Consider the following 27,554-nt stretch of genomic DNA (forward strand, 5'->3'; position numbering starts at 1 on the left):
ACATATAAAATCCCCACTTTTAGTACAAAACAGTGAATAAAGTAATCAAGGACTCTCTCTACTTCCCATTTATCCAAACCTTTGTGTATGTTTACAAAACAAAGGTCAGTGCACTGTTTAAGCTCCTGTCCTCCACCGGCGCACTTTAGCAAATACCGGTGTACAGATCCCTCGTTTTCAGCATTAACGCCCAAAACAGAACGCGAACATAGATTGTAGAATCAATGGAAGAATCGTCTTACTCCTCAACATGTCACAAACCCGAATAATAGTATCCGATTCTTCCGTTTTCTTCAAGCTCCGTCTTTCAGATAATGGATGACCACATCCCACCAAAACCCTAGAAATCTTATAAACACAAAGACTCCATTTTTTTTATATTCAATCTTCTCTTCTTCTCATTTCATTTAATTAAAAATGCAGGGGTTAGAGTTGTGGATTAGGGATTTGGTTATTTCGGACTCTGTAGAGGATCCGAATCGGCTTTTCGGAGGTCTGTTTCTCGATCCATCCGTACCGCCTTCATTCTTCCGATCAATCTCGACCGTTAATTCGTCGATCTCTCTTTCGAATTTTAATTCTTCTTCTTGTTTTTCTTTGAATTGGAGTAAAAAAAAGCTTGTTTTTGATGTTGAACGGAGAGAGAGAACAATTGGACATGGATTTTTGTCATTGTCGATTAAGGGGGGGAGTGATGGATTTGCTAAGGAATCTGTAGGGTTTTTAGGGGAAAATGGGGAGAATGGGGAGAAAGGATTAGAGGAGTTAGGGTTTGAGAGTAAGGAGGAAGAGAAAAAGAAGAAGAAGAAGGTGAGATTTCGTGGAGCTGGCGCGGGTGCGATGAACACCACTATGCATTTATGGGCTGGTGCTGTGGCTGCAATGGTTTCAAGGTTAGGGTTTATTTGGTTACTGTTCTGCTTTTGTTGTTTCAATCATTTGAGATGTTTATGTTTACACCCATTTTTGGACATGTTTTGTGTCATAAATGTTTAGATTAGCTTTTGTCTCTGTTTTTAGTTTATTTGATCACCATTGATGTCTTTTTGGTATAGATTTTAGTATCAATGGAAAATTTTTGTTTATTTAACTTGTTATTACTGTTTTAGTCTATTTGATCATTGTTGTTTATTTTGGTCTAGAACATGGAAACCAATAGTTAATTTTGTTCCTTTTTACTTGTTATTATTGTCTTTTAATGAATACCACCAAGCATCTGTGAGCTGGTGCCGTGGCTGCAATGGTTTTGAGGTTCGGGTTTCTGTGGTCACTGTCCTGCTTTTGTTGTTTCAGTCATTTGAGATGTTTCATTATAATTTGTGAAACACCCAATCACTCCAAAAGATTAAGGTGTTAGAGTTGGTGTTATTTGATCATTTATACTTCAAGACTCCACCAGTCCACCTCACATGTGCCCCCTCTTTTTTGGGGTGGCCGTACATGTGGATTTTTAATATCAAGGAGTTGTTGGGTTTTGAAACCAGGATGGCAGGTCTGATACCATGTGAAACAACCAATCACTCCAAAAGATTAATCTGTTAAAGTTGGTGTTATTTGATCATTTATACTTCAAGATAATTTGAGTGATAAAATCTTTCAAAAAAAAAATAAAAAAAATTCCATGATAAATGTTTGGATTAGTTTTCATGCCCACATTTTAGTCTATTTGTCTGTTGCTGTTTATTTTGGTCTAGAACATGGAATTTTTTGTGGTCACTGTCCTGCTTTTGTTTGCTTTTATTGTTTAATTACTGTTTATGCTTTATGTTTGAAAATGGGATTTTTTATTTCTGAGTTTGGGACTTCTTTGATTCTCAGTGTAGATTTTGAGGCAGAATGGAAAATTGAGAAATCATTATATCTCAGTAATCTCTTTTATTATATATTTTTATAATTATTTCCTTTTGCGTTAAATGAGAGCAGATATGTAGGTTACTTTGGAAACAAGAAACTATCTTTCTTTCATTCAGTGTTTCAAAATGCGGATGCAGCGTGGAATGCAGCCGAAGAAAATCCTAGTCAACTCGGCACGACGTGGTTGAGTAGTCGGTTGACACGGCTGAGTACTCGTTTGACGTGGTCATAATTCGGGAGAGTCAAAGGAGTTTTTATTGACTCTGTAGGGTAAAATGCGGAATGCAGTGTTAAAACGCGGAACACAGACAAGGTAAAAAGGAGTCAACTTGGGGGAGTCCACGATGACGCAGGGCCATTTTAAAACTATGGTGTCATTTATTGTACGAATGCGTACTATTCGTACATTCTATCAATTGAAGTTTTGAGCAATTTCAATCTGTTAAGTTTTGTCCTGAAACATGACGTTTTCTGTTAACTTTCAAGTACATGCCGATTTAAATTTGAAAGTGTGATTTAGTTGAAGATACTTCCAACGAAGGATCTTCCTTCCCTGCACCCAACATCTTCCTTCTCCCCACCCCACACATAACCTCATGGTGTTTTCCTTCAAGCATATACCAATTTAAATTTTGAAGTGTGATCTAGTTGGAGAAGGCACTTCCACTCAATGATCTTTTTGGGATGTTCTCACACATAATATATTTCAGTTATGTCTTTGTGGTATCAAGTTCCAATCCCGACTCTCAAGAGATAAGGCTCCTATACTCTTTCTAGGGACAAGATTGTGACCCTTAGAGAATACGACCTATGAAATCAACACCTGAAAATTCTCCAAAATATTTGATAATATATTTTGAAATTCCTTCCATGACATTAGTATGAGTAGCTATTTGGTACCATGATCAGAACGGCAATACTAACTACCCAATATATGTCATGCCTGCTCTATTTATATGTTAGGGTATGCTGCCACGTTTGTTGATGCCTGATGCTGGTTGTGTACATGAAGAGATGTCCAGTCTCAACCCCAGCCAAGAACTTTTAGGTCTGCAAAGAGTTGGAATATCATGTCTCCCTGCCCCATTGGATTTGTGAATCCATGGGCATGATATTCCTACGATGCTACCTAAGGACAAACACGTGTAGCAAAGAATAAGTACATCACACACTCCAAAGTATACCCAATGAATGTCATGAAATGAAACTTTATCAATGAATCAAACAGTTCAATATATATATATATATATATATATAGAGGAAACTGTTGGTGAGCTTAAGCATATGGTGAGCTAGCTTGCCCAATCACATTGGGGCCCACTTTGTTAGGATGATCCAAACCATTCATTTGAAAGTCCCTTACATAGATGGGGGGTGTACCAAAAATCAGCTCCATAGGATCATCCTAACCCCTCCATTTGTGGAGGACAAAAATGGACAGACACAAATCTGCCCCATTTTTGTCCTCCACAAATGGAGCGGTTAGGATGATCCTATGGAGCTGATTTTTGGTACACCCCCTATCTATGATAAGGCCTTGCAAATGAATGGTTTGGATCACTCCCCAAAATGTGGGACCCATGTGATTGGGCAAGCTAGCTCACCATAAGTTTGGTGAGCTTAAGCTCACCAACAGTTTCCTCATATGTGTGTGTATATATATATATATATATATATATATGAGAATAGAGTTCCTAAGGTGTCACCTCATATAGCTTATATGAGGTGGTGCTCACAAAACATAAGGGGCCCACATTTTTGGGGTGATCGAAACCACTCATTTGAAAGGCCCTTAGATGGATATGGTGCCTACAAAAAATCAGGTCCATAGGATCATCCTAACCCTTCCATTTATGGAGGTTAAAAATGGGCAGATTTATGGAGGTTTATACCCAATTACCCATCCATTTCAACCTCCACAAATGGAAGGGTTAGGATGATCCTATGAAGTTGATTTTTTGGGCACACCCTATCTATGTGAGGGCCTATCATATGAATGCTTTGGATCATCCAAACAAAGTGGGCCCCTTATGTTTTTAAGCGCCACCTCATATAAGCTATATGAGGTGACACCTTAGGAACTCTATTCTCTCTCTCTCTCTCTCTCTCTATATATATATATATATATATATATATATATGCTAACAACAAATACCAAAGCTATCGTTAAAAAACAACAGAGACGATAGTTACTTTCCAAGTACTCTTTGGGGGAATAATTCAACCTTTAACTTGTTGATTATTTATCTATCTTTTGATAGACCATAGCAAACTATTAAGGTTCCCCATCAACTCAATAGTTTGGATATTTGTTATTTGTTGTAATCTGACTAAGAAATTTTGTTTGCATAAACAGTCAATCCTTTGCACCATGTTGTCTGTGAGGATATTGAAAGAAGTGCTGTCTCATGTTTTCATGGATTAGCATGATTCAACAAAAGCCTTTTTTATTGATTTTTTCATTTTCAGATTTGCATTTCATATTTTGCTATTGAACCTTCTGGCCTAAAACCGACCTGTTTTGTACCAGAACTTGCGTTGCTCCACTAGAAAGACTAAAGCTGGAGTATATAGTTCGTGGTGAGCAGAAGAATCTATTAGAGCTCATTAAAAAAATTGCAACTTCTCAGGGCTTGAAAGGCTTCTGGAAGGGAAATTTCGTAAACATTCTTCGTACAGCTCCATTTAAGGCAATAAATTTCTATGCATATGACACATATAGAAAACAACTTCTCAAAATGTCTGGCAATGAAGAAACCACAAATTATGAGAGGTTTCTTGCTGGTGCTGCGGCCGGAATTACTGCTACAATTCTATGCTTACCTATGGATACTGTAAGTAGTATTATTTTGTTTTTAAAGCTACCGTTTCTCATTAAAATAATCATTTCTTTTTCTATTTTATGGGTTACCTATGGATACTGTAAGTAGTATTATTTTGTTTTTAAAGCTACCGTTTCTCATTAAAATAATCATTTCTTTTTCTATTTTATGGGTCATAAAATATTTATCTGTAGCTGGTTGTAATAATAAAGTTATGGCTCGTAAATGTTACATTAGTCAGAGTGTTACAACCAGGAAGTGCCCTCTCTCACCTTCAATCAGACAGTTGTTTCTTTATGATGCTAATGCATAATTTGTTAAGGAGATGCTTTATTTGCTTTCAATGGGTATGTGAGTTTAAAAAATGACGACCATAGGGTTTATCTGAATTCTTTGAAGTCAGTGTAGTTCATAACTTTCCATGGCTTTAGACGCTCTGGAAGTGTGCATTTTAAGGTTCCTTGAAGGTAGGTGCAAGTATTTTATTTTCTTTAAATGGGTATGAGAGTTTGAAAATCGAAAAGCATTATCATTCATAAAAAGAAGGTAGGAACAAGTATAATACATGACAGGACAGAAGCATAAGGCTACTGAGTGTGTTTGTCATTACCTGTTGATGTATCGAGGCATGCCCTTTTTCTCTTGGCAAACTCTTTTCTCAAGTGTTCGCATTTGATATGCAATCCCAAGCTGACACCATTCCGAAGTTTGAACTGCTTCTGGTTTTCAGGATTTATTCTTAAATTGTAAACACCCTAGGTCAACCACTTGGATAACTTAGGTTAGGTTAGGATGAGGAATCATGATAAATTTCTGTGAAACAACCAATCACTCCAAATGCTTAAGCTGTTGAAGACGGCGTTATTTAATCGTTTATACTTTAACACTCCCCCTCACGTCGGGCCCCCTATTTTAGGATTGTCCCACACGTGGAACATGCAACCTCCTCCCCCCCCCTTTCTTTGTGTTCCATTGCATCTGGATTTTTAATATCAGAGACTTTTGAACCCAAGACCTTTGCTCTGATACCACCTGAAACAACCAATTACTCCAAAAGCTTAAGCTGTTGGAGATTGCGTTATGTAATCTTTTATACTTTTAACAGTTTCCATCTGAGATGAAGCTCAACACTTACACGTCTTCTCTGGGTGTGTGGTCTTGCAGTCTGTTCTTAGTTATTCTACGGAGTCCAGATCAAAAACTTGTGGGTGATTTCTTTTTTGAATCTAATAAACACACAATGCTATTGTTTCTTGTAAGAATGCATTTGCCCCAAATTTTTTTCCCTGGTCGATATTTCTTCTGTGTTTTTTTTCCCACCAACCACCGACCTATAATCTTTTTTCAGATGACTAAGGCCGTGTTTGTTTGAGATTATGATAACCGATGGTGAGCCCTCAAACCGATTATTTGACTCAAAATTAATGTAAGTTGAGCCCAATAATAGGTTTGGAGGCTCACCATCAGTTGTCATAATCTCAAACGAACAGGGCCTAAGTCTTGATTCCTCAAAATTCTTGACCCTTTTCATGATTTTCTCTTCCAATGCCATCCTTAAAGTTCATAGCTTTTCTGACATAGGAAAAAAAAGAAAAAGAAAATTTGCTTTCACTGGAACTGATTGAACAGTCCAGTTTGTAAGGAACAGAACATGCAGGTCTGGTGGCGGAGAGGTTGGCTTCTGTGTTCAGCTGATGTTTTTTCAGAAGAAAAAGTATGTTGCACATTGGAAAGAGAAACCTTTGGGATTGGATTTTGTTCATCTGGTTTTCAATCATACGTTACAGTTTTGGAATTTCTGTGAAATGCTCATTTTTTGTTTAACCAGTTGAACCAGCTCATCAATATGTGCTAGTGCATTGTATATTTCTTGCTTTTATATTTATGCAAACTGGAGTCCAGACACTCCCAAGGTTTTAAATTTCGACCGAAATCCAAAATTTCGGGTTTCGGTCGAGAGCGAAATGGAAACGGGGTGAAGTCTAAACATTACAGAATTTCGATCGAAATTTCGGTAATTTCGCCGAAATTTTGTATGGGATAAATTATTACTTTAATCTATTTCGACTTATTTCGAACGAAATTTCGCCTGAAATTTCGGAAACGCATTCCGAAACCGAAATTTAAAACCTTGGACACACCACAAAAATGCTTTGCATTTCAATGATAGAAGTCGTTGGAATTTGAGAATAAGAATATATTAACTTTTGAAAACGGTATCAGAGAAAATTGTTCTTTAAGCACTTGGGATTTGGTCTCTTCAAAGATCATCAATATTTAATCACTTAGAACCCATTGTCTAAATTTTTTCTTAACGCTGTTTTTGTTAATAAGGGAAGTTCATATTGTAGATTATGTTATTTGTTGTTTCAACAAAATGGTACCTGTGTCTGAGCTGTACTATGAGACTGTGTTATGTTTACTGTCACTCATTCTTAACAGTTGTACTCTTCTAATTTTTTTTCTTCATACTAAATACATTTTGAAGTATATAAATGACGGTGTCTTATTTATACAATTTTTAACTTCAAAATTTTCAGATCCGAACACAATTGGTGGCACCTGGTGGGGAAGCCTTGGGCGGTGTAATTGGTGCTTTCCGCCACATGATCCAAACTGAGGGGTTCTTTGCCCTCTACAAGGGCTTAGGGCCCTCTATTACAAGTATGGCACCTTCAGGTGCAGTTTTCTATGGTGTGTATGATATATTGAAGCAAGCTTATCTGCACTCACCGGAAGGAAAAAAGAGGATTTTGAATCAACAAGGAGGTCAAGAACTGAGTGCTTTTGATCAGCTGGAGTTGGGTCCAGTTAGGACCCTTTTTTATGGGGCTATCTCTGGTGCTTGCGCTGAGGCAGCTACATATCCTTTTGAAGTGGTGAGAAGAAAGCTTCAAATGCAAGTTCAGGCGAAAAGGTTGAATGCGTTTGCAACTTGTGCGAAGATAGTTCAGCAAGGTGGTGTTCCCGCTCTCTACGCTGGCTTGGTTCCCAGCTTATTGCAGGTATAATATGCACATTGTATATTATGTATGATTCTATTTCTCTTTTTCCATAGCAAGAATAAATACCATTAAAAACGTCAAAATCCCAAAATTTTGCCGAGATTCTGAAAAATCACGGTGATATATCTTCACATGTTATTTTTTATCGTGAAAATATCCTGATAAATTCAAGGCATTATTTGTTGTCCTTATTTTGTTCTTAAATTTATATCTTTACATATTAAAATTTTCTCAGTTTTTTCTCAATATAAACCCGAAAATAACAAAAAAGTTTAAAATATCCCAAGATACACCCTTCCTGACAAATTCCCTGGACAAATATTTGTGACTATGTTTGGGACTTCCCATTCATCATTCCACAAAAGAGAAAAGCCGTTGTTAACTCGATTCATGTTCTGCTGCTTCTAGTACTTGCTGCGGTCAAGGCCAACGAATTCGCTTAGCATTCTCATACTCTATACAACCCGAAATAAACCTCAAAAAAATCGTAAATTATGAGGGGTTATTTCGGGCGGTATTATTGATACAAAAATGACAAAATTATGATCATTTGAGGGGTTATTTTGGGCGGTATATTGATACAAAAGTGACAAAATTATGATCATTTGAGGGGTTATTTCGAGTGGTTTATTGATATGAAAATGGCAAACGGAGTCTTTTAATTTTCAACTAAAGATTGAAGGCTGAAACATTGTAGATATCATATATGCTATACTTTCATTAGATTCTTCTGAAATCTGAAGTTCAATGTTGTATATATGGATGTCTCGTGATTTCTCATTATTCTATCATTGAGCTTGCACTCTATTTTTCATCGTTTGGAAATCTTTGGGGTTCTACCCATCTTCTACTACCTGATCATCTTCTGTTCATTCCCTTTTTCAGGTTCTGCCATCAGCTGCAATTAGTTATTTCGTATATGAATTCATGAAGATAGTTCTCAAGGTAGAATGACAGAAAGCCAGTTCTTCCTTCCAAGTAATTTTCACAGGAAGCTCAGTTTGAGCTTGAGCTTCCATGGCGATATTACTAGGATCAACATTAATGATGTTAGATTGCTCTTGCAAAAGTGGGGCATTGATCCCACAGAGTATGAATGGAAACTGTTCTTTGCATATTTTTTGTCCCTGCTATTTGTGAAGGGAATGCTTAAAAGAGGTTAACCAGTCGCCATGGTTCTTCTTTACATTATGCATGTTTTCTTACAAAGATAAATTTCAACCATCTGATTACTAAATACACCGTTGAAGTTCTCAATTGAGTGGGAAGTAGAGAAGTGCCGAAATTTGCCCATGAAAATTTCTTCCTTTTTTGTATTTTAGTTCTCAATTTGTACCTTGTTTTGATATTGGCAGCCTCTTTGTAAATTTCGACTCCACCCATATCCATAGGCTTTCTCATAAGTTATAACCAGACCAACAGGCTTTAAGCAATGACCTCTGCATCTATAATATGTTGGAAAGATTATCAGAATAAATAATATGGTTTTACTTGGGACAGTCACTTCTAGTGTATCTTTTATGTGGGGCCCACTATTTTATTCTAGAGGTGGCTGTTGCAAGTAAAGAAAAGGGGCGACTATATCACTTTCCTTTGAAAATAGGGTTCTGCACTACTTCTGCAGAGTTGTTTTGTATAGAGCTTGTGGAGAATTGTAGTCCAACATTGAAGTATGAAAAGGTGGAGAGGGGCATATGACGCTTCTCTCATCTTTGGCTTTTACTTGATAAGCGTAAGGTTCTTATGTTGGGCAGGAGGATGAAATGCACTATTTGCACAGTAGGGAGCATTAGGCTGTAGGACGTTATAGACACAAATATGTCCATAAAAAGTTAGTAGGTACTTAGGAATATAATACCAAATCAAATTTAAATTGCATTAGTTTTATTTTTTTCCATTTTTTTGCTTATGGACAAACTACATTTCCCATCACACTAATCAAATTCAATGGTAGTTCAGAATATTCCCATGGTGCATCACATTAATTAGATGACCGACAAACTGCACTTCGTCTATGGGCATTGTAGAAAGGATCGAATATGACCCTAATCGTTCTTCTCGGATCGCTATCTTGAGGCAAGTTTGCAGTAACCGGGCGAATATTGTCTTAAGGAAAGCTCGATAATGCCTTTTGGAGTAATCTCATTAACAATAACCTTCATATTCTTCGCCAATCCACCATCCACTACCCAATCTTTATTCACATAATATTCAAATTCATAATAATATTGCAAGGCAAATGTTTCAATTGTTTTTTTTAAGGCTCCTTTCTTCCCATGTAAAATTTATTTTATGTTGTAAAAATGAACATTAAACAAATTTTACGCCCATTTTTACGTCAAAATAAACTAAGCCTAAGGGGGGCTGTTTGGATACATGGATTTCAGAATCCAGGTTTTAGTTTGAAAGCAGTGTAAAATTCTGGATTTTACAATCTATTATCCATGATTTTAAGTAAGAAATCCAGGTTTTAGAAATCTCTCCCCCATCTGAGATTTCTAAAACCTGAAACACGGGATGATCTCCAACTCTCTCGCTCGACAAAAAGTGGAGCGAGAAATCAGAAAACGAGGGACAGCCTCCTTCTCCAAGATTTTAAAATATTGATATCCAAACAGCCCTTTAAATGTTTGGGAGGAATTTGAAAAAAAATGCATGTCTTTTATGCATACATGTATATAATGCTTATTTTCCTAAATAATACGACAAAAGCACAAAGGATGGTTGAGTGCATGTTTGGGAAGATTGGGATATGAAAACAATTTTCACTGCAATGCCCTCTGTCAAATTCGCATTCAATTCGAAAAATCGGGATTGAATAACTCAATAATAATTAAAAAAAAAAACAATAAATTGGTTAAAGAAATCACTCCATTCAAGAGAATCAGTTTATGATAGGAAACAACAAAGAGAAAACAAAGAGAATCTCAACTATAGAGTCCAACAAATAAAAAGGTACGGATTACTACCTGTTTTCATCATCTGGACCTACATTCAGTAGTTTACATGCAACTATTTATCAGTGTTTCCAAGGCTTTACTTACCATTTGATGATGGGACTCACTTGGGTTGATTCAATATTGTTGACCTTTACCTCCTGTAGAAGAACCTAATTGCATACAAAGTTCTTACTTGCCATGGATGTTTGAGCAAAAAGACACCAATTTGAACATTTTTTTATCCTCTCTTTGCCATGTTTACCATATAAAACTCATCTCAATTACTTCAACTTCTGTTCAACCATTACTGTGGCCAGCCATACTGTAACGTCAACCTTGGTCTCCCCCACTTTGATTTCAACTCTGTGGGTATCTGTTTGGATGCCGTAGTTTCTGCCTCTTTGCCATTTCTTCATGTTGCCTCTTTTTCTCTGTTTGGAACTTGTGCAAGGATTCATATTTGGGTAAGCTGTGTCATCAAAGAACGATCATGAGATCATGAATAACAAGTTTGAAATTCTACTACTGTGAGGATAAATCAGTTCTCCTAAACAACTTATTTCTGATTCGTCTGCTGTCCATGATATATGATTCATTTTTTGAACTTGAATAAATTATTTGATATGTTGGTGGGAGATGGTCATCGTCCGATGAAGAAGCGGACAAACTAGCAAAAGAAGGCGCGCAAAGAGAAGGGAGGGTCATCGTCCAGGCAGACCGGGAAATGGAGTCGAGGGGAAATGAAGAGGCATGTGAAGGATTAATATCTTACGGCTTATCGTCTATCACGGAGAGGACATTGGGGTGGGATGCATATGTAGGCCAGGGACAATGTAATTGATGTTACAATAGTGTGACATCTTGCCCCCATGATGTAATCCAGTTATAGTTCATCGATATAACTGTTACCTTTCAATTGTTTTTTATTTGCTATCTTGTATCAGTACAGGCACGAGTGTCAGAATCCAACATAGGTATCCAGTGTCAGATTCGGCAAACCTCAAAAATAAAGATTTGTAGATTCGTCAAAACATTTTAATCAATTTTCAAATTTTAATTTCTTACATATATTAATGTAATAACAAATAATATATTCAAAATTTTAATAGATTAAGTAAATATAATATTTTCATATAAAAAACTTGCCATTGGGACGGAAAAAACTCAAAATATGCGGTAATTATACAATTGTAGTAGTAGTAGTATTCAGCAAAAAAAAAAGAGAGAGAGAGAAAAGATATCTACAACTGTCGCAGAAATCCGACATGTGTCCTTCACGTGTACTTCACCCATTCAGAAGAATCCATGTAATATGGCTTATTTGGAAGAAGTCGAGCAATTAGAAGATTTAGACATGGTTTCAACAACGGAATAAGTCCTGATATGGTTGCAGTCAAACCTCTTGGGATCACAAGGTAAAGGGTCTTTCCAGAAGTACTCGGCATCAAGTGCATCCACGGCGGATATTCTCTACATACGGGGAAAAGAAAAATAATCGGTGAAACATTCATTAGATTTACTGAATAAAATTATAAATGATTTGGAGGTCTAGAACTGCATAGAACTAGCTCCAAAAAAAACCACAAAGCAGAAGAGGTACTAGTTGAGAGATGTTTAAGAATCTTGGCACGACAAATTAGAAATAATGGGCAACATGAAAACTGGAAGGGAACATATCATGAACCTGTTCAGAATATAATAATAGAAAGCTGTAGAATTTGAACATATTACATGTGCAATTCATTATATTTAATCATTTGAAAATTACATGTTGCATTTTTTGGTAAACTCGAATATAAACAGGTCAAAGAAAACCCCAAGTAACTTGCATTGAGTTACACCAGACTTAGCACAGCACAGGGTTACACAAAGATCAGAAAGTTGATTATCAAATCCCATAAGTCAGAGCTTTCTAGAAGCGCAACATGGAACTTGAGAATCTCCCAATATAGATGGACCAAAAATGAGATATGATTGTGTTCCAAAGGCCACCTAGCTTAAGATTTGAAAGGGGCTTGTCAGCACTTGAAAAATGGAGAAGGGCAGCCCGCCGGTCAAAGAAAAACATACCAGGAAGTTGCAAGTGTATGTTTACCAGTCTAAGCATAAGCATCAACACCCAATGCAAAAGTTTCCAACATTTTCTGGCAATAAGATTCAAGTTCACCAATATGTGAGCTATCAAAGGCAGATCCTTGGAGGATTGTGATGTGCACTTCAGTGAAAAGCATGGTGTGCGATGTCGTTTCATAGCGACAGTATGTTTGGCTTAAGAAAAAAATTTCCAGATTCTTTTCCGTGGAGAAATTTTCCAAAGGCATGGTAACCCCGTCTTCTAGGTAAAAGTTTTTCGGCTAAAATATTTTCGTAAAAAATCCATGAAAAAAGTAACCTATGCTAGAGCTGAGATTTTTTTCCTAAAAAAAAATTCACTAAAAAAAATTCTTCATAAAAGTTGTTTCAGTGTAGCCAAACATACACTTAAAATCTAGAGGCATCCATGAACTTCAGTTGAAGCATGATGGGCAAAAAAGTTTCAGACAGGGTATAAAGCCTTGCAACTATCCAGACCTTAATTATCCACAGAATTTTGGCATAAAAAGCGATAATTCCAGGTTGAACACCTCATGTTAGTGTTAAAAAACAAAGGCTAGTGTCTGTGATCAAATTACATGAGTACAGAAAGAGAATGAAATAACGTTAAGACAGAATGCAATATCTGTTATGATCTGAAAAGCCTAATGGCGATATTTAGTAAATTGAACAGTCGCAGATAAATATTGGAAAAAACCAGAAAAAGCAGTTAGATCAAGGAGAAGCTAGCTCATACTCCCAGAATGTTGAAAGTGAACCGGTTAAGGAACATACACCAACAGCAGATACATTTATATGTTAAAAGAGTGTTAATCCAAGACACCTATCCATTTAAATGAGTTCATGTAAAAGTGATACCTGAGATGGATCTAAAGTTAGCATCCTTTCCACTAACTCCAAAGCATAGTGGTCAAAACTATCCAAGTGAATGAAAAAAAATTTGTGTTATGATCAAAGAGGCAAATAAAGCCCCTTGACATTTTCAACAACTTCAATGTGTACAGAGAAACAAAATATAAAAGTAGAACATCCCAAAATAAAAAATCAGAGCCAGAAATAACTCAAGCACAACAATGATTGACAAAGATTACTTACTGTTTGAAAACCTCCCTGACACGTCTCTTCATTGGTCTTGTTGGCTTCAAATTGTTATACCACGGAATTTTGGAAACCCCAGGCCAGTTGACTTCATCAGGAGCTCCACAAAGCTCATAAATTTTGTTTAACTGCTCATGCTACAGTAAGCACGAAAAGGGCACTAGTCTTAAACTTCTCTTTTTGAGATTTATAGGAAATTAAGTACTGTAGAGATCAGCATAACAGAAAGCCATACAAAGGTCGAAAGAACAATTTTAAAAAGTCAATTTAGATCAGAATAACAGATTCATCAAAGGAACAAGTCAACAAATGAGAAAATTGGCACTTAAAATGGCCTATCTGTAAACATTCACCAAAGCGAATTGAGAAATAATCAAATTACAGCTTAATAATTGCATCATATGAAAGGACTGGTTATACAATGTGTTTCCTGAAAATATATGAAATCAACAATATCCATGGTTTTAAATTTGCATTGAAACTGACACAGAATGACGAAAATGTTTCCGTTTCCATCCCTACTGAAACACATACAAAAACCAAAATGCCTACCGAGACAACCGTAAGTGTATTAGTACTTAGTAGTATACTATACCGGTATGTTTTTTTTTTGAATGGTAGTAATATAAATCACATGTAAAATGAGGGGTATGTATTATGTATAAAAAATTATACGAATTACATGTGAAAAGTGGTATGTACTGAATTATCAGATATGCTCTGATATGTTCGACGTTATTAAACTATTATTAGTGGGGTTTTTTTTCCCTGCTTATATGCACTAGGAGTCATTGAAAGTCAACATGAGGCATGTAATGCGTAGTAGTAGGTTAGGGAGGAATGATTTTTTTTTTTTGAATGGAAACAGATTACATTAAAAAAGGACCGAGATGGTCAGTTACAAGGAAAGAAAGGAACAAAGAGAGAAAAGAGGCAAAACAATAATCAATTAAAAAAAGACAAAGTCAAAGCAGTAAATAATAAAAGCTCCAAATTTTCCTTCTAGAGGGTGAGCCTTGACGCAACGGTAAGGTTGCTCCATTGTGACCTGGTGGTCACGGGTTCGAGTCACGGAAATAGCCTCTACAAAGTAGGTGTAAGGCTGCATACATCTAGCCCTCCCCAGACCCCGCAATGGCGGGAGCCTCGTGCCCTGGGCCGCCCTTTTTTTCCAAATTTTCCTTCTCAACCCCTCTTCTCGCTAGTCCATCAGCCTCCCCATTAGCATAACGGTGCACATGCCCGAAGACAATAGAGGAATATCCCACCTAATCTTGAATCTCGTCGAAAAATCTAGCGAATCTCCATGGATAAGGACGAAGGCCCTTAAGCCATCGAATCACATTTTGTGAATCCTCTTCAACCACCACCTTATCAAGGTTATTTTTATCTACCAACTTTAAGCCTTGATGCACCGCCCTAACCTCCGCTTCATTGGCATCTGCAACACCAATGGGACCCAACAACTCCACATGGGCGGCCAACCCAAAAGAGAGGTCCTAGATTCTAAACCCAACAAATCCTGGATATTAAATCCACGCATAAGACCAACCCAAAAGAGTGGTCACTTGTGCCACGTGTAAGACCAACCCAAAAAAGAGGGGCCACATGTGAGGGGGAGTGTTGAGGTATAAATGATTAAATAACACCTACTCTAACAGCTTAAGCTTTTGGAGTGATTGGTTGTTTCACAGTAATGTCGGTAATGTCATTCGGCGGCTTTGGGGACAATATTCATAACATGTTGAAGAGGTTGGAAAGTGAAAGAGGAGTCGTCGTAAAGATAAGAGAAGGTAAGGAGGAGATGGAGTTTCAAATCATGTACCTCCAATCAAATGCGAAATGCGCAGAAGATCTGGGAACAGGAATCTGATGGAAGTTGGCTTGGAGATGAAATTTGAATTGGTCAGAAATGAAGGTTCCTTCTTAAAATATAAAGGGGTTGGAAATCTTAGATCATAATTCAAAAACCCAGCTGCTCAAAACAGGACTCACCTGAGTCAACTCGACACGGTCATTAACTGGGTGATTGGTTGAGAGAACCAAGTCGTATTTCACCCGGTGGGTTTTAGCCAAGCCAAGCAAGTCAACTCCTGTAATTCTCAAGCCAACCAACCTAGTTTCTAAAATAGCATCAAATGTTAGTTTTTATCGAATTTTTAGTATTTTGTGTAATAAAGTTAATTTAAGAATTATTTACTTAACCAGTGGTTGACCCATACTAACCCAGTCACTGCAATCCAATGACGGATTGAGTCCCAACCTTTGTCTGGCTTTTTGAATTATGGCTCAGACCAAGATACATAGATTCTTCTGAATGCGCGAAGTACCCATGTAAGACACGTCAGATTCCAATGCTTCAAAATCCGCTGCTACACTTTTAGATCTCTTCAGACCATTTTTTCTGAATACTACTACCACAATTTTACAATTACAGTGTGTTTTGAGTTTTATCCATCCCCATAGTAAGTTTATTATATGGAAATAAAATATTCTATTTACTTAACCTATTAAAAATTTCTTTTTTAGAGAGAATAACCTAATAAATTTCCAATATATTACTTGCTATAACCATAGTAAAATGTAAAGAATTCTAATATAAGAATTAATTTAAATATTTTGGACAATCCACAAATTTTTCTTTCTGAGGTCTGCCAAATCAAGAGTCAATACCCAAGTCAGATTCCGACACTCGCATGCCTGTACTGAAGCAATATAAGCTCAGATCATATAGTTGTGGTTAATGTTTTAATTTGGATGTGGCTACACTTGAGGAGTCGAAATTGGTAACCATCGGTGGAAACTAATCGTATCAGGAACTTTTCAGTTTCAATTAAGTTCAAATCAGAAAACAAACAATTTTATGAAGTTCCTACATGCATCTTGCAGACACAAGGAACCGGAGTAATTGGAAGAGGAAAATTTATTGTCGGTCCTACCACCAGTTTACAGTCCCAACAGCCTGGACTTGGGGATATGTCCTTTGTTGGATTCTACTGGAAGGGCTAAGACTAATAATGGCAGATAGGTGGGTGAGTTTAGGGTGTGTATGGATGTAAAGTTATACATAAATACAATTGTTAAAAACTGAAAAAGTCATATTTAGCATCCGTTAAATTTGTGATTTTAGAAAAGTATGTTATTATGCTGCTTGGAAACATTCAGTTAAATTGTAAATCAATTTAGACTTTACTCTTGTGCGGCGTGTGCCTGTTTGGTTGTTTTTTTAAATATGCAATTTGATAAAATATAGTAAATAGGGATAAATCATATACGAGTTTGTGTTTGCATGGGCGAAAATAGTCCTCTGGCCTTGCGATACGGTCTTATAATGCACTGCAGACGGACATTGCCTGAGTAATTGACTATGGATTTCTATTGCATGTTATCTCGTATGGTTATGAACTTATGATGTAAGAGAAGAGAAAGAGCCCATTTCACATGGGAACCAAAGAAGTAGCAATTTACAATATTGCTATCCTTCAATAACTCGACACAAAATCTTCTGAAGATGAATTATGCCACTAGACTATTTCCAAAAACCATCATTCTATAAATAAAAGTACACTATTTAGCAACAAAAAACATGCCGATTTGTTATATCTATTCTGAAAGGAAATGAATTTTACATTGGATTGACGCAAGAGAAGACTGTATCAAATTCAGAATGGGAATGACCTATTCATCCACCAGTACCACTTACTAGTTCAAGCCTTCCAGGAGGGTTTTCGAAGGCTTCTTTTAATGCAGTTCAAGCCTTCCAAGATAAGTGTGTACCCAATCCTAATAAAATTGCCAATTATTCATGTTTCAACCAAATCCATTAATCCAAATAGAAACTAGCATGATTAGTTATTCAATATCATCAAAAGAATTGTTTGCCAATCATCTATTTCTCATCCAAACCCATGCATATTGGATAATAATCTTAAATATAATAAAAGGCACAAGATCATATCAATTCTCAAAGTCTCAAAATTGAGAAATGTCAATTATAAAAAAGTGGCAAGTCATCATTGATGGTATCCTCATTATAGTCCTCCCATTCCTTGATGTAAGTAATGCCCTCAAGTACATACATTGTGTTTGACTGGTTCAAATTGGTTCGATTCGTTCGAACTTTTCCCCTCCTTTGTCATCTTCCTTCTCACGAGAGGGTTTTCGAAGGCTTCTTCTAATGAAGGAGAAATGGGACTTTCAAAAGGAAATCCTATTTTTCTTTATACAAAACTTAATTAGGACTTGAATCGTACGATTTATGATCGAATCATAAGAGCAATTGAAAATCGCAAGATTCATACAAGTTAAGATTCAATTGTGGAATTCAAATCATAATACATGAAATTTGATATGACTAGTTGGATTTGAACCGTAAATCATAAGATTTTTAAAATAGTGTGTGTGTGTGTGTAACTGTGTATGTATGCATGATAGAAGATCACTTTAAGCATGAAAGGCAAGGTTAACATGATCATGCATCATGTATCCACACACACATACAAGACAAGCTTAAAGTGATCATGCACATCCCATGCAAAACCAAAAGCAGTCTGTATTTAATAATCGTGGGATGAAGAGAGCCGGTCTCATTCCATCATTGAAATCCTCAATTTAACAAATAGGGAGACACAGCAATCTACCTCATCTTTCCCAGGCAGAATTGGTTTTCCATATAGAAGCTCCGCAAAAATACAACCAACAGACCACATGTCAACAGCTGGACCATATTTGGTGGTTCCAAGCAGCAACTCAGGAGGTCTGCCCAAACCATTATTACCCTGAATCAATTAAACGGGAGAAATGGTGCATACTTTTGGAGAGAAAGGAGATTAAATACTCGGAAACCATGCTCTAACTATGATGGTGATTTAAGTATAACTTACCTATACCCGAGAGTAATAACATGATTTGTAAGATTTCCATTGTGGTCATTGGAGAAAAAACGCGCAAGCCCAAAATCAGCAAGCTTTAAATTTCCCTCATTATCAATTAGAAGATTTGATCCTGCATGGAAAGATGTATCATAGATTCAATTCAGCAGAAAAATAAGATTCTATTCCAGCACGAGATGCAACTCAATATTTGATGATAACCTTTGAGGTCACGATGAAGCACTTGATTGAGATGACAGTAATGAAGTCCGGTCAAGAGCTGCCTCATATAGCACTGATAAGAAAGATAGATAAACGGAAAGAAAAATCAAGAATTAGATTATTATCTTAGTACATTAAACTTTCTATAAGCCATATATAGTTATGATACCTTGATCTGTGGAACTGTGAATCGCTTGCCATGACGGTGTGCAAGACGCTGCAGATCATGGTCCATGTATTCAAGGACAATGTAGATGCTACCCTTGTTCTTATTACCATCTATAATCCCCAAGCAAATGTTGGAAAAATCAGAAAGTTCCATTACATCAATGATCAATGACAAGCAGCAATGTGCAAGGCAATCTTAAAAGCAACATCTATGCACATGAGCTGACTAAATCAATGCAATAATCATCCGAAGATGATCAATTTATATAAAAAAATCAGTGGATAAGAAATAATAAGAATGTGTCCTGACACAAATTCCATGCGAAACCCAACACACCTGCGCTTCCTTGCTCATCTTTTTCAGGACCTGGACGACAATCCCAAGAATAATTTGTAACTCTTGATGATATATATAAATAAATGTAAGATCTACCCATTTATTAAGCAAAGAAACATGGATGTGGAAAATCACCAGTAAAAGTTACAATCTCTTTGAACCGAATTATGTTTTCATGACGCAACTTCTTTAGGATTTTGATTTCACGTATGGCAGTTCTTGGAAACTGCACAACCGACCAAATGATCATACATGCTCTAAACAGATCAAAACTCAACTGAACATGCTTATTCACAGTTAAAAAAAAAGGGCGGCCCAGTGCACGAGGCTCCCGCCATTGCGGGGCTTGGGGAGGGCTAGATGTACGCAGCCTTACGCCTGCTTTGAAGAGAGGCTGTTTCCGTGACTCCCGTGACCACCAGGTCACAATGGAGCAACCTTACCGTTGCACCAAGGCTCGCCCTCTTATGCTTATTCACAGCTATCTTCCATGATTTTTTTCCCCAAACAGTGTGGAGATACAGTCAATAGATGTCAACGACAATATTCAATATCAATCAGAAACAGAACATACCCCTTCTCTTTCATTGTCCATTCGTATCTTTTTCAAAGCAACGATTTGCCCTGTTTTGATTTCCCTAGCCATATATACCTGACTGTATTTTGAAAGATCCACAAGATAATAAAAGTTATTCAATCCAACAGCCATACAAGAATGGCTACAAGAAACCACATACTTGAATTTAAAGGAAGCTAAGCAACTACTGATAATAGGACATAAAGAGGACGAAAACAGCTAATGGAGCAGAAAATCTAAAATTAAGATCCCGATATGAGTCTTTCATGCTGATTACTAAAACAAAATAATATATATGTATGTACGTATGTATCTATATAATAAGTGTTTAACACTGGGTCATCACCTATTTCAGATTTAATAAAGTTTTATTGTTGTGTCTTGCTTCACAAGCAGTTACAAAATAGTTTTTAAACCGTTGAGTGGAAACATGAGAGGTGAGAGGGAATTTCTAATTTGAAAAGGCGGACGGGTATCCTCTTGTAAAAGGTGGTTTTCTTAAAAGCATGAGAAAATGTAGAGAATGCTTTCTCTTTGAAAGAGAAGGTTGAGAAGAACATGAGTATAATTCAGGTTTTCTCATGTAGAGAGGAAGTGAAGACAGTTCTTTCTCTTGAGGAGAATAGAGAAAAAAGGTAAGAGTTTTATCTCTTGGTATTTTTCTCGGGTGTGAAGGAGAAGAGATTGTTAGAAAAAATTGAGGGTACTGTTGTTGATAGAAAACAGACACTTGTTGCTTCAAGGCGTGATATCACTTTCCTTAAGAAAAGATTCGCCCCCACTAGTAGTGTGCAAAGGGGATCCGCGAATTGCCTCCAAGAGGGAAGCCCTACTAATGTTTGATGACGCGTAGCACTAGCGGAATCAAACCCGAAAAGCCCTTCCGAAATTTCAAGCCTTAGAGAAATTCCTAGATACTGTTTCTGCAGAAAAACAATATCTAGAACAGTAAACAAAAGAAGAACAGTATGTAGAAATACTTGGGGATTTTGTAGGAGTGTAGAAGAGAGTGTAAAGTCTGTCAGAATTGCCAATTCGTTTTTCTATATTGAAATGACTGAATTCTGCACATTTTGTAGACCACCTGGTGTCTTTTCAGTGTGAAAAACACCTCTACAGGGCACCTTTCCAGAATGTTTGAAATCTGACCGTTAGATCGCACCCATTGAAATTGAACGGTCCTGATCGATCCTAGAGGTGACTGTTGGTTTGAGTAAAACCTCTCTCCAACCCAGCCATCGTTAGATCAACCATCTATGGTGTGGATCGCACCCCCTTGGCACTTGACCGTTGGGGGAAGGGACACAACCCATTTGATCACACTCTTTGACCGTTGGAGTTATGGGCCCATTGGGCCGACCATTAAGCCCGAACCGAAGCCCAACCCAACCGAACCATTCGGCTTGATGGGCCTACGAACCATTTGACCCACCCATCCGACCAGTCCACCTTCATCTTGATCCAACGGTGCAGATCAAATCTGGAAAAATTAAAGGAAAAATTAAAGGCTCCAATCGCTCCTCGCGACGTTGCGTACTTGCGAAGTGCAAAGTGCGCCTAAAAAAGCGCCAATAAAGCACCACTATGCGCCCTATAGCCCATTGCCCACGCCGCGCGCGCGCGTGTGCGAACGGTGCGTTGTACCGTCCCGCGGGTCCAACCATGGGTTCAACCCAATGTGCAATTAACAAGTATTAGAAAAGTGTAGTGCTTTATAAGCCCTTCTCTTTCCTTTCTCTCATCTGGTCCGAGACTATCTTTTCAACTACGCTTCTACATCCTTTTGTAAAAGCAAATCTTTCTAAGAAAACATTTTCTTTTTCCCAAACGCTTTTGATAAAACATTTTCCAAAACACTAAAACATGCAAAATACATGATTTTGAAAATCCAAAATCATTAACAAGAAGCACACAGTCGTTCGATTTTCCTCTTGTATAGAGAAGAAGAAAGAAGGTGAGTCGCTCTCGGTTTTCTCTCCTATGATTTCCTTTTGTATTTGAAAATGGGGTTTTCTTTCTTGTACAAAGAAAGGGGTTTGAGAGAGAAGTGTGTGAGGAGAAAAGGGGAATACGGGTTTATGGGATTGTGTTAATCCCGTTGTAATCTTTTTATCTTCTCTCTAACAGTGGAAGAAGTGATCTCGCCCGTGGATGCAGGCCATTGTGGCGAATCACTTAAATTCATGTGTGTTCTCTTTGTGTGTTGTTCTCTTGTAAGTCTTGTGGTTGTTTCTATATTGCCTTTGATTGTGTTACTTGATTGGATATCTTGTCCGACGGGATTTTTTTGCACAAAGTAATAGTCCTTTTCGCTGGGAAAGTGTGTCTTGTTTCCTTTTGCATGATAGGTAAAACAAGAAAGTATTTTTTTAGGTTTCCCCCTTTTGCATGACAAGCAAAATAGGAAAGTCTTTTTTTAGGGTTTTGGAAAACCTAGGGATATAAAAGGCCTCTCTTCTTTACACACAAAAGAGTGGTCGGCTGCAAGTTGCTTGAAGTGTGAGGCAAAAGGGTATTAAGAACTGGAGAAGGAGAGAAGAAGAGAAAGAGAGAAAGGGAGAAAGAAGTGCAATTCTTCTTTGGCTTTTCCTCTTGGATTTTCTCGGGTTCCTCTTAGGTCTTGTTCTTGAATTTGTTCTTGAGTTACTTCTTGTGTACGGTCTTGGGTGAGAGAAGCAAGAAAGGGTTGCGGGTTTGTGGGTTTAATCCATTGTAATCCTTGTATATGGTTTTGCCATCGTGGAAGATCTTGTTTCTTGCCCGTGGATGTAGGCTTGGCTGAACCACATAAATCTTGGTATTCATCTTGTTGCTTGTTTTATTGTTTTACTTTTCTGTTAATTTGTGCACGAACGGATTGGATTTGCCCGACGGATTTTCAAGATTTTCAATACTGCAGTACGCCAACCGACGTGATGGTGCCAAAGGGATACCTAATTAGGCACTCTTATCTAGTTTAAACATTCAATATAAGATGAAATCACAAAACGAATACCACCTGGAAATGCAAAAATTCAACACTATGAAAAAAATTAATGCACAACCCACGAGTTGGTTTCATGAACTGTAGTACAATAATGCACAGCCCACAAATTCTTTTCATGAAATGAAACCAATTTCATGAAACCAATTATGGGATTGTGTTAATCCCCTTGTAATCTTTTATTCTTTTCTCTAATAGTGGAAGAAGTGATCTCACCCATGGATGTAGGCCATTGTGCCGAATCATTTAAATTTGTGTATGTTCTCTTTGTGTGTTGCTCTCTTTTAAATCGTGTGGTTGTTTCCATATTGCCTTTGATTGTGTTATTTGATTGGATATCATGTCCGACAGGATTTTTCCGCACAAAGTAATAGTCCTTTCTGTTGGGAAAGTGTATCTTGTTTCCTTTTACATGATAAGAAAAACAGGAAAGTCTTTTTTTAGATTTTTGGAAAACCTAAGGATATAGAAGGCCTCTCTTCTTTACAAACAAGAGAGTGTTCAGATGCAAGGTTCTTGAGGTGTGCGGAAAGAGGGTTTTGAGAACGAGAGAAAGAGACAATGAGAGAAGAAGAAACACAGGAAGGCAGAGAGAAGTGAACTTCTTCTTGGGCTTTTCCTCTTGAGTTTTCTAGGGTTCCTCTTGGGTCTTGTTTTTGGGCTTGTTCTCGGGTTACCTCTTCTTGTGTACGGTCTTGGGTGAGAGAAGCAAGAATGGGTTGCGGGTTTGTGGGTTGCGGGTTTAATCCATTAAAATCATTGTATATTGTTTTTGTCATAGTGGAAGATCATGTTTCTCGCCCGTGGATGTAGGCTTGGCCAGGGCGATGCCACTTGAAAGGAAAGGGGGACAATTGCCCCCCCTTAATTTTTTGGAAAAAAAAATATACCTTTATTTTTTAATATTTTTTTATACTTACCCCCTTTTTAAAAAATATGCCCCCCTTTCCAATCATTCCTAAGATAGAAAATAAGTTTAAAATTTTAATTTTACCCTCTTTATCTCCCTTCTTTGTGCAAAATTTACTATAATTTTTGCCCCCTTGTGCAAAATTTCAGATAGAAATTTTTTCTATCTTAATTTTAAGATAGATAAAAAATTACTATAATTTTTGCCCCCCTTGTGCAAAAATTCTGGCATTGCCCTTGGGCTTGGCCAAACCACGTAACTCTCGGTTGTTTCCTTTTACATGATAAGAAAAACAAGAAAGTCTTTTTTTAGATTTTTGAAAAACCTAAGGATATAAAAGGCCTCCCTTCTTTACACACAAGAGAGTGTTCGGATGCAAGTCGCTTGAGGTGAGCGGAAAGAGGGTTTTGAGAACGGGAGAAAGAGAGAATGAGAGAAGAAGAAACAGAAAAAGGGAGAGAGAATTGGACTTCTTCTTGGGCTTTTCCTCTAGGGTTTTCTCGGGTTCCTCTTGGGTCTTGTTTTTGGGTTTGTTCTCGGGTTACCTCTTGTGTACGGTCTTGGGTGAGAGAAGCAAGAATGGGTTGCGGGGTTTGTGGGTTGCGGGTTTAATCCATTAAAATCCTTGTATATTGTTTTTCTCATAGTGGAAGATCTTGTTTCTCGCCCGTGGATTTAGGCTTGGCCGAACCATGTAACTCTCGGTTGTTTCCTTTTAAATGATAAGAAAAGTTTGTTGTTAGATTTTTGGAAAACCCAAGGATATAAAAGGCCTCTCTTCTTTACAAACAAGAGAGTGTTCGGATGCAAGGTGCTTGAGGTGTGCGGAAAGAGGGTTTTGAGAACGGGACAAAGAGAGAATGAGAGAAGAAGAAACAGAGAAAGGGAGAGAGAAGTGGACTTCTTCTTGGATTTTCTCGGGTTCCTCTTGGGTCTTGTTTTTGGGTTTGTTCTCGGGTTACCTCTTCAGTACGGTCTTGGGTGAGAGAAGCAAGAATGGATTGCGGGTTTAATCCATTAAAATCCTTGTATATTGTTTTTCTCATAGTGGAAGATCTTGTTTCTCGCCTGTGGATTTAGGCTTGGCCGAACCATGTAACTCTCGGTTGTTTCCTTTTACATGATAAGCCTTGTTTTAGATTTTTGGAAAACCTAAGGATATAAAAGGCCTCTCTTCTTTACACACAAGAGAGTGTTCGGATGCAAGGTGCTTGAGGTGTGCGGAAAGAGGGTTTTGAGAACGGGAGAAAGAGAGAATGAGGGAAGAAGAAACAGAGAAAGGGAGAGAGAAGTGGAATTCTTCTTGGGTTTTTCCTCTTGGGTTTTCTCAGGTTCCTCTTGGGTCTTGTTTTTGGGTTTGTTCTCGGGTTACCTCTTGTGTACGGTCTTGGGTGAGAGAAGCAAGAATGGGTTGCTGGTTTGTGGGTTGCGGGTTTAATTCATTAAAATCCTTGTGTATTGTTTTTGTCATATGGAAGATCTTGTTTCTCGCCTGTGGATGTAGGTTTGGCCGAACCACGTAACTATCGGTGTTCATCTTGTGGCTTGTTTTATTGTTTTACTTTTCCGTTAATTTGTGCACGAACGGATTGGATTTTCCTGGCGGATTTTCAATACTACAGTACGCCAACTGACGTGATGGTGCCAAAGGCAAGATACTATCATTACCGCCTGGACAATTAGACATCCAACCCGTAATCGCAACGACCCAATTGCAAGAGCGGAGCTCTACCAACTGAGCTATATCCCCCCGAGCCGGATACCTAATTGGGCTCTCTTATCTAGTTTAAACATTCAATATAAGATGAAATCACAAAACGAATACCACCTGGAAATGCAAAAATCCAACACTACGAAAATCATTAATGCACAACCCACGAATTGGTTTCATGAAATGTAGTACAATCAAGAACTCCTTTAATGCACGACCCACAAATTCTTTTCATGGAATTCAATTATGGGATTGTGTTAATGCCCTTGTAATCTTTTTATCTTTTCTCTAATAGTGGAAGAAGTGATCTCAACCGTGGATGTACGCCATTGTGCTGAATCACTTAAATTCGTCTATGTTCTCTTTGTGTGTTGCTCTCTTGTAAGTCTTGTGGTTGTTTCCATATTGCCTTTGATTGTGTTATTTGATTGGATATCATGTCCGAAATGATTTTTCCGCATAAAGTAATAGTCCTTTTTGTTGGGAAAGTGTCTTGTTTCCTTTTACATGATAAGTAAAACAGGAAAGTCATTTTTTAGATTTTTGTTAAACTTAAGGATATAAAAGGCCTCTCTTCTTTACACACAAGAGAATGGTTGGATGCAAGGTGCTTGAGGTGTGCAGAAAGAGGGTTTTGAGAACGGGAGAAAGAGAGAAGGAGAGAAGAAGAGAAAGAGAGAAAGGGATAGAGAAGTGGACTTCTTCTTGGGCATTTCCTCTTGGGTTTTATCGGGTTCCTCTTGGGTCTTGTTCTTGAATTTGTTCTCGGGTTACCTCTTGTGTGCTGTCTTGTGTTAGAGAAGCAAGAAAGGGTTGCGGGTTTGTGGGTTTAGGGTTTAATCGATTGTAATCCATGTATATTGTTTTTCTCATGGTGGAAGATCGTGTTTCTCGCCCGTGGATGTAGGCTTGGCCGAACCACGTATATCTTGGTGTTCATCTTGTGGCTTGTTTTATTGTTTTTAGTTTTCTGTTAATTTGTGCACGGACTGATTGGAATTGCCCGGCGGATTTTCAATACTACAGTATGCCAACCCACGTGATGGCGCCAAAGGGATACCTAATTGGGCACTCTTATCGAGTTTAAACATTCAATATAGGATGAAATCTCAAAACTAATACCACCCGGGAATGCAAAAATTCAACATCATGAAAAACATTAATGCACAACCCACAAATTGGTCTCATGAAATGTTGTACCATCAAGAACTACCCTTTAATGCACAACCCACAAATTGGTCTCATGAAATTTAGTACATTCAAGAACAACCCTTTAATGCACAACCCACAATTGGTTTCATGAGATGTAGTACAATCAAGAACTACCCTTTAATGCAAAACCCACAAATTGGTCTCATGAAATGTAGTACATTCAAGAACTACCCTTTAATGCACAACCCACAAATTGGTTTGATGAGATGTAGTACAATCAAGAACTACCCTTTAATGCACAACCTACAAATTGGTTTCATGAAATGTAGTACATTCAAGAACTATCCTTTACATATTGAACAAACATAAATGCATCTAATAACCAGACTCAAGTCTTCAGAGACCCCCAAAACCTTAAACCCAAGAATATAAATCACAGGCATGATAAAAAATAAAGAAAAAAAAAATGATAAATGAATAAGAGGGTTGTTTTCTCTTTTACTCACCCATAATGTCCTTCCCCAATCTGCTCCAATTTCTCAAAACAGTCCACGCTTCGAGACCCACATGATGGCAATTCGTTGAGATTGAGTTGCCCTGTAGCCATTTCAACCCTCCTAAAAAAAACCCCAAGCTCAAAGAAAGATGGAAAGGCCGAGTTGAGTTTGTGTAATTATTAAAGCTACAGAAACATTAGAACTTTCGTTAAAAAGGAACCAAGAACGAGGAGAAGTGGGTTAGAAAAAACAAATACGATGTCTGTATTTGAAGAGAAGGGAGGGAAATAAACATAGGGTACTGATATTGGCAC

The 27,554-nt window shown here is 37.5% G+C and overlaps 2 protein-coding genes across 3 annotated transcripts; one reads left to right on the top strand and one right to left on the bottom strand.

Moving 5' to 3' along the window:
* Window positions 1–79: 79 nt before the first annotated feature.
* LOC143858141 (putative mitochondrial adenine nucleotide transporter BTL3) lies at window positions 80–8,940 on the top strand. The gene is made up of 4 exons (XM_077368772.1): window positions 80–893; window positions 4,385–4,688; window positions 7,217–7,681; window positions 8,567–8,940. The coding sequence occupies exons 1-4, from the start codon at window positions 418–420 to the stop codon at window positions 8,633–8,635; spliced, it is 1,314 nt and encodes a 437-aa protein (XP_077224887.1). The 5' UTR covers window positions 80–417; the 3' UTR covers window positions 8,636–8,940.
* A 1,594-nt stretch (window positions 8,941–10,534) lies between these two features.
* On the bottom strand, window positions 10,535–27,481 carry LOC143857695 (cyclin-dependent kinase C-1-like). Of its 2 annotated transcripts, XM_077368133.1 has the most exons (12): window positions 27,250–27,481; window positions 19,985–20,066; window positions 19,546–19,636; window positions 19,411–19,440; window positions 19,075–19,184; window positions 18,906–18,978; window positions 18,696–18,816; window positions 18,453–18,570; window positions 13,810–13,949; window positions 13,573–13,630; window positions 12,020–12,090; window positions 10,535–11,089 (listed from the first exon to the last, which is right to left on the bottom strand). In XM_077368133.1, exons 1-12 carry the CDS (start codon window positions 27,348–27,350, stop codon window positions 10,978–10,980), a joined length of 1,107 nt encoding a protein of 368 aa, XP_077224248.1. In that variant the 5' UTR covers window positions 27,351–27,481; the 3' UTR covers window positions 10,535–10,977. The 2 variants fall into 2 exon arrangements, with proteins under 2 accessions (XP_077224248.1, XP_077224247.1); XM_077368132.1 differs by lacking the exon at window positions 13,573–13,630 and having other exon boundaries at window positions 27,250–27,479.
* Between the last annotated feature and the right edge of the window lie 73 nt (window positions 27,482–27,554).

This window comes from Tasmannia lanceolata, unplaced genomic scaffold (assembly GCF_043159265.1).
Source record: "Tasmannia lanceolata isolate RefF3 unplaced genomic scaffold, GAP_Taslan_0.1 ptg000025l, whole genome shotgun sequence".
NCBI lineage: Eukaryota > Viridiplantae > Streptophyta > Magnoliopsida > Canellales > Winteraceae > Tasmannia > Tasmannia lanceolata.

Coding starts and splice junctions, on each gene's coding strand:
- LOC143858141 (XM_077368772.1), top strand. CDS start 418: ATGCAGGGGTTAGAGTTGTGGATTAGGGATTTGGTTATTTCGGACTCT. Junction 894..4,384: donor GTGGCTGCAATGGTTTCAAG/GTTAGGGTTTAT, acceptor GTTTTGTACCAG/AACTTGCGTTGCTCCACTAG. Junction 7,682..8,566: donor TGGTTCCCAGCTTATTGCAG/GTATAATATGCA, acceptor TCCCTTTTTCAG/GTTCTGCCATCAGCTGCAAT.
- LOC143857695 (XM_077368132.1), bottom strand. CDS start 27,350: ATGGCTACAGGGCAACTCAATCTCAACGAATTGCCATCATGTGGGTCT. Junction 13,950..18,452: donor TTCTGCCTGGGAAAGATGAG/GTAGATTGCTGT, acceptor TGCTTACTGTAG/CATGAGCAGTTAAACAAAAT. Junction 11,090..12,019: donor TTACCTTGTGATCCCAAGAG/GTTTGACTGCAA, acceptor TTGATGACACAG/CTTACCCAAATATGAATCCT.